Consider the following 7,500-nt stretch of genomic DNA (forward strand, 5'->3'; position numbering starts at 1 on the left):
CTGAGGTACTAACTGACCCCCCCACCTCCTCCAGCACAGCTATCTCGCTGGTTTTCAGGACATCACGACACACGCCTCTCTCTGTACACACCTTGACAATCATTGGCTTCCGTTAACTGCAGGACAAGGCTATTGAGGGAACTGGTGTTTAAAAAAAAAGAAAAAAAGAAGAAGACACGGTTCCAGTGGTTAACAGCCAGAACGATTAACCCTTTCACCGCCAGTCAATTTAGAGTACAAAATTCCCTTGTGGTATAAACACAGAAAAGACAGTGGCTAAGAACAGCTTTCCACAAATATCAGTTGTTGTTGTTTTTTTAACAAATTAAAAACTCGATATAGAATTGAAGAATATAATGCATATATTAACTTTAACCATACCATTTTCTCTGCCAGATGGCTGCCTTACAAATTATTGATCACAAATGATTAGTAACCTGTTCATGATTAACGAAAATTAACCACCCATATTTATTTTCTTCTTCTTTTTATTGATATTCATAAGAAATGATTGAGGTGTTCACTTTCTGTGAACGTGTTCTAAGATACTTGACAGTTTGTATTCCTTGACAGCTTGTGTAAGATCTTAAGAAATGAATGGTAATACTCCATGATGATAACCAACCAGTGTATAATCCAGCTGCTTGGCTGTTTCTATCAGAGTATTTATGGTGTATGTTTGTTTTTTTGTTTTTGCTTTTTTTTCTTTTGCTTTTTTTTTCTTGTTTTGTTTTTTTGTTCTTTGTTTGTTTGTTTTTCTATTAAGATGCTGTTGTTGTTGTAAAATGTCAACCTATCAAAATGGAATTTAAAAAATGTTTTAAAAAAACAAATAATAATAATAAAAAAGAACAGCTGGGGATTTCCCCCCCTGCGATGTACAAAAAAATATGGCCTATCCTACCACCGAACGTTAAGAAAGAGCAGTAGGTTCATGGGACAACAGACCAATGAATGGTCAGTCACCTTTCAGTGACATGGGTCCTCTACCACGCCTGTGCATAAATGCCAGCTTGGCAGTGAAAGGGTTAATTGGTTCGATCAACCTCCTGAATGATCTGATTTGATCCACAGTCAGAACATTATGGAAACGAGAAGAAGAGAGAAAAAAAAAGAAGAAAAAAGAAAAAGAAAGAGGCACAGAGAGTTGAAGAAAGTTTCAGTTTCAGTTTCAGTAGCTCAAGGAGGCGTCACTGCGTTCGGACAAATCCATATACGCTACACCACATCTGCCAAGCAGATGCCTGACCAGCAGCGTAACCCAACGCGCTTAGTCAGGCCTTGAGGAAAAAAAAGTGAATAAATAATAGATAAGCGTACATAAATAAGTAAATGAATAAATAAATAAATAAATAATTACAATATAAAAAATGTAGTAGTAACAATAATAATAATAATGAATAAATAAATAAATAAGACAACAATGATGATAAATAAGCAAATAAATGTAAAACATGAAGACACACATTCACACATACACCCACACATGCATAACAGATATGCACCAAACATGCAGTTTCACAGATATGAAAGAAAGAAAGAAAGAATGAAAGAAAGACAAACAGACAGACAGGCAGACAGAAAAATACACAGACAGATAAACAGACAGACAGACATCTAGATAGACAGATAGATAGAAGAAGAAGATTATGATGATGATGATGACGATGATGATGATGATCATCATCATCATCATCGCCCAAATTGTGTCTCAAACTTGCTAAAAACATTACATTCATTCAAAGAAAATCCTGATTTGATTAATCGATGTCTATTCCAGGTCAGGTGACCTCACTGATGACAAAGCAAAGTAGTAAAACGACAAAGAATGTACTCACGTATCCTTTGTTTGTTTGGTTGGTTGGTTGTTGTTGTTTTTCAGTTGTTTTTAACTCACTCAGTACAGCCAGTCCTCTCTTCTCCTCTACACAGACCCCTCGGATGTCCAGTGGGTGTCTCGAATGACCCATCCTTTAGCTTCCGTCGTCAGAATTGCCGTATTCTTTGTCAACATTCACGTCTTCAGTATGAGAGCCTTCCGCTTGCAATATTTTGATGGTGGTAATTGGGATGAAACGCTGTTAACGTCGTCTCTTTCGCCGTTCGTGTGGAGAGAGTTAAATAAAGCCTTTATTCAGAAGCACACTGCCGCAATCGATGAAACAGGGACACCGATACATGGCTGTGTAAAAGTTATCAGCACTTCCATTTTTCTTTTGTTTTTATTTATTTTATTTCATTAATTTTGTTGTTGTTGTTGTTGTTTGTTTGTTTTGTTTTGTTTTGGGGGGGGGGGGGTTTGGGAGGGTTTTTTTTTTTCCCCCGAAATCTCTTGTATATTCAGTCTTCAGTCATCAAGGTCGTAATTTGCATATGGATCCCGTTCAGATAGGGCTGTGTCCTTTCCTCAATAGGTTCTCGTTTCTTTTCGATTCTCTGTGTGTGTGTGACTGTCCCCCCCCCCCCCCCCCCTGCCCCTCGCCCTCCCCCCCCCCCCCCCCCATCCTTGTCCTCACCCAACCAATCATTCCGCAGATATACCCCCCCCCCCCCCGCCCCCTTGTTACTCCTCCCCAGTACCCTCCCTTCTCCTCCCTCCCACCCCTAAAAAGTTGATATATGGCAGTTGCCCCTCGGGGGGGTGATTTTTCACAATGGGGGTTCGTTAGGACCACACACACACACGCACACACCCTCCCTACACACACACACACACACACACACACACACACACACACCCTGCCCTACACACACACACACACACACACACACACACACACCCTGCCCCTACACACACACACACACACACACACACACACCACACACACACACACCCTGCCCTACACACACACACACACACACACACACACACACACACACACACACACACAACATCATTATCCCCACAGTGAGATGATTGCCTGGAACCGATAGACCCGCTCCCCACCCCCGTCCTCCTCCCCCATTGCCCCACCTCCCCCCTCATAGCATCCTGCGCCTCCACAACCCCCTCGTCCCCCCCCTCCCCCCACCAAACCCCCTCTAGTCAGATAACATCCTGACCAGACCCCCACAAGAGTGACACACCCCTCTACAACACACACACACACACACCCTAGCTGACAAGGTGCTAACTAACTAAATAACTTATAACGCGCGCGTGTGTGTGTGTGTGTGTGTGTGTGTGTGTGTAGTGCAGAGTGTGTGTGTGTGTGTGTGGAGGACCCACGCCTATTGGAGAGAGGGCGTGTGGTGGTGGTGGTGGTGGTAGGGCTGGGGGGGATGACCTCTCTAGGACTTCTGAGCCATGACACGTGGACGTTCCTTTGTTAAGTGATGGGCCCTGAGTTTGTGTCCTGGCTAGGTGGATGATACGGTGCATTGGCCTCTATGCTGTCTTGTACTGATGGCCTTGATCGGTGGGTGGGTGGGTGTGTGTGTGTGTCTGACGGAGAGCTGTCAGGACGTGATGGTTTTCAAGATTCAAGATGGTTTATTCAATTAAGGCCATAGCCCCATATGAATAGGGGGTAATAACAGCTTTACATGTGTCATTGCAATTGGTAATATAAACAATACAACGTCATTCACAACAAACTATCAGTGAATCTAAGAAATGAGTGTCTCTCTTAATTGCAAATAAAGATACATAGCAAAACTACGTATGGTGTTTTCATCGTTAGATGCCATTAATAAACATAACCGAAACAAGCATGGATTTATATAATATTTGGGGGGAATAAATTGTATTCGTATGTCAGTCAACACAGGGCATTTTAAAACAAAGTGAACTTCATCCTCTCTTGATTCTTTGCATAGTGGGCACAATTGTTCAGAATGACATGTTGCTTTGTAACGATATCTGTGTGTGTTTACTTCAGAGATTCCAAATCTAAATCTGGTCAATGTAAATCTGAGGTGTCTGTTAAAATCAAACAGAAGGTATGATGGGTGGGTGGGTGTGTGTGTGTCTGACGGAGACCTGTCAGGATGTGATGGTGCTAAACGGAGAGAAGACATGGGGTCTCCCAGCGGATGGGGTGTGTGTGGGGGTGTGGGGTGGGGGGTGTCTTTTTTTAAGGATTCTTTTCAATTAATTAATATTTGGTAGAGATGAGGACGTAGAGAGAGGGGGTGTGTGGATGGAGAGAGTGGTCAGGTGGAGGTAGGGGTTAGAAAGAAAAAAAATTGCGAGAGAGGGAAAGGGAACGGGAACATGTTCATGGTGATTGAAACACACATCAGAGACACAGACACACACACACACACACACACAGACGTAGAGACACAGGGACACAGGAGCACACAGACACACACACACACACACACACACACACACACACACACACACACACACGCACGCACGCACGCACGCACGCACACAGATACACACAGACACAGACTCAGACAGTCACACACACAGACATACGGACACAGGGACACACAAACACAGACAGAGAGAGAGAGAGAAAGAGAGAGAGAGAGAGAGACGCACAGAGAGATACAGACACACAGACACACACACAGACACAGACATACGGACACAGGGACACACACACACACACACACACGCGCGCGCGCGCGCGCGCGCGCACACACACAGAACGGTCAGATTGGTTGGCCAGTGCTAATAAATTAACGTTTCAAATCCACCACTGAAACTGACAAAGACAACACATACCCCCCACACCCCACCCCCCCACCCACAATGTTCCTCAATGTTCCCAATTCTACCCCCTTCTCTCACCATACCCCCCACTACCTCCCCCCCCCCTCCACCCCCCAAACCCACCTGTAGTCCCCCGATGGACATGTGACGAGATCACCAAGTCTGGCAAAACCCATCCTGCAAGGCACAGTACCCGGAGGGAGGACCACAAGAGGTGTGAAGACAACATCCCAGGGTGGGCAGGCCTGTCTTTGGCCGAGTCGCAGAGAGAGAGAGAGAGAGAGAGAGCTGCCCACGGCAGAGACAGATGGCGGCGGGTTGTCTGTCAAAGAGTCATCAGTGGCGCCTGCATCCACAACCTCACCCAGGGTTAAGAGACCGATGATAATGATGACGATGACTTGCCCCAAACTCCTAGCTAGCCCCCCAAACCAACCTTCCCCGAACATGTGCTCACCCACCCTCCTTCCTACCTACCCCCTACCTCCTTTCCCAAAGAAAAGACAGGATTACTGGAACAGCATTACAGAAATGAAAAGACGGGATTATTGGAACAGCGTTACAGAAATGAACAGACAGGATTATTGGAACAGCGTTAACAGAAACGAACAGACATGATTATTGGAACAGCGATACAGAAATGAAAAAACGGGATTATTGGAACAGCATTAACAGAAACGAACAGACATGATTATTGGAACAGCGTTACAGGAAATGAAAAGACAGGATTATTGGAACAGCGTTACAGAAATGAAAAAACGGGATTATTGGAACAGCATTAACAGAAACGAACAGACATGATTATTGGAACAGCGATACAGAAATGAAAAGACGGGATTATTGGAACAGCGTTACAGAAATGAACAGACAGGATTATTGGAACAGCATTAACAGAAACGAACAGACATGATTATTGGAACAGCGTTACAGAAATGAAAAGACGGGATTATTGGAACAGCGTTACAGAAATGAAAAGACAGGATTATTGGAACAGCGTTACAGAAATGAAAAGACAGGATTATTGGAACAGCGTTACAGAAATGAAAAGACAGGATTATTGGAACAGCGTTACAGAAATGAAAAGACGGGATTATTGGAACAGCATTAACAGAAACGAACAGACAGGATTATTGGAACAGCGTTACAGAAATGAAAAGACGGGATTATTGGAACAGCATTAACAGAAATGAACAGACGGGATTATTGGAACAGCGTTACAGAAATGAAAAGACGGGATTATTGGAACAGCATTACAGAAACGAAAAGACGGGATTACTGGAACAGCATTTACATAAATAAAAAGACGGGATATATTGGAACAGCATTTACAGAAATGAAAAGACGGGATTATTGGGACAGCATTACAGAAATGAACAGACAGGATTATTGGAACAGCGTTACAGAAATGAAAAGACGGGATTATTGGAACAGCATTTACAGAAATGAAAAGACGGGATATATTGGAACAGCATTTACAGAAACGAAAAGACGGGATATATTGGAACAGCATTAACAGAAACGAACAGACGGGATTATTGGAACAGCGTTACAGAAATGAAAAGACGGGATTATTGGAACAGCATTACAGAAATGAAAAGACAGGATTATTGGAACAGCGTTACAGAAATGAAAAGACGGGATTATTGGAACAGCATTACAGAAATGAACAGACAGGATTATTGGAACAGCGTTACAGAAATGAAAAGACGGGATTATTGGAACAGCATTACAGAAACGAAAAGACGGGATATATTGGAACAGCATTAACAGAAACGAACAGACAGGATTATTGGAACAGCGTTACAGAAATGAAAAGACGGGATTATTGGAACAGCATTACAGAAATGAAAAGACAGGATTATTGGAACAGCATTACAGAAATGAAAAGACAGGATTATTGGAACAGCATTTATATAAATGAAAAGACGGGATATATTGGAACAGCATTAACAGAAACGAACAGACAGGATTATTGGAACAGCGTTACAGGAAATGAAAAAGACGGGATTATTGGAAAGAAAGAATGCGTTACAGAAATGAAAAGACGGGATTATTGGAACAGCATTACAGAAACGAAAAGACGGGATTATTGGAACAGCATTTACAGAAATGAAAAGACGGGATATATTGGAACAGCATTTACAGAAACGAACAGACAGGATTATTGGAACAGCGTTACAGGAAATGAACAGACAGGATTATTGAAACAGCATTAACAGAAACGAAAAGACAGGATTATTGGAACAGCGTTACAGGAAATGAAAAAGACGGGATTATTAGAAAGAACGAATGAAAAACAGACAACAAAGAAGTATAACAGACAATCCTAAAAAGGGGTTCACAGAGACGTGGAGAGCAGAGGATTGTCATCAACCGCCAGTCGTCACATTCGGGTGGAGGGGGAGGGAAGGGGGGGAAGTGGGGCAGGTGTCATTTCAGGCAGGAGACGGGAGAGGGGTGGAAGGGGGTTGGGGGTGGTGGGTGGTGGGTTGACCCCCAGTGTTTGTGGGGGGGGGGGAGGGGGGGGGGGGGGGGGGGTAAAATCGTGTTTCTTCCTGTAATGACAAGTCTGGCTGTAAAGTGATACTTGGTGTGTGTGTGTGTGTGTGTGTGTGTGTGTGTGTGTTTGTGTGAATCAGTGTGTGTGTGTGTGTGTGTGTGTGTGTGTGTGTGTGTGTGTGTGTCTGTCTGTCTGTCTGTCTGTCTGTCTGTTTTCTGTCTGTCTGTCTGTGTTTATGTCTGTGTGTGTGTGTGTGTGTGTGTGTGTGTGTGTGTGTGTGTGTGTGTGTGTGTGTGTGTGTTGTGCCCGTGTGTCTCTGTGTGTGTTGTTG

The 7,500-nt window shown here is 43.5% G+C and overlaps 1 protein-coding gene across 1 annotated transcript in view; it reads right to left on the bottom strand.

Annotated features, from left to right (window-relative positions):
- The window catches only part of LOC143291022 (uncharacterized), a 92,651-nt gene that overhangs the window by 37,680 nt on the left and 47,471 nt on the right, over positions 1-7,500 (bottom strand). The window contains exons 2-3 of the mRNA XM_076600609.1: positions 4,793-4,846; positions 4,256-4,307 (exon numbers count right to left, since the gene is read on the bottom strand). Of these exons, the coding sequence (XP_076456724.1) occupies positions 4,256-4,307; positions 4,793-4,846 (106 nt within the window). The remainder of the gene's footprint in view (positions 1-4,255; positions 4,308-4,792; positions 4,847-7,500) is intronic.

Source organism: Babylonia areolata, chromosome 16 (assembly GCF_041734735.1).
Source record: "Babylonia areolata isolate BAREFJ2019XMU chromosome 16, ASM4173473v1, whole genome shotgun sequence".
In the NCBI taxonomy this organism is placed as follows: domain Eukaryota; kingdom Metazoa; phylum Mollusca; class Gastropoda; order Neogastropoda; family Buccinidae; genus Babylonia; species Babylonia areolata.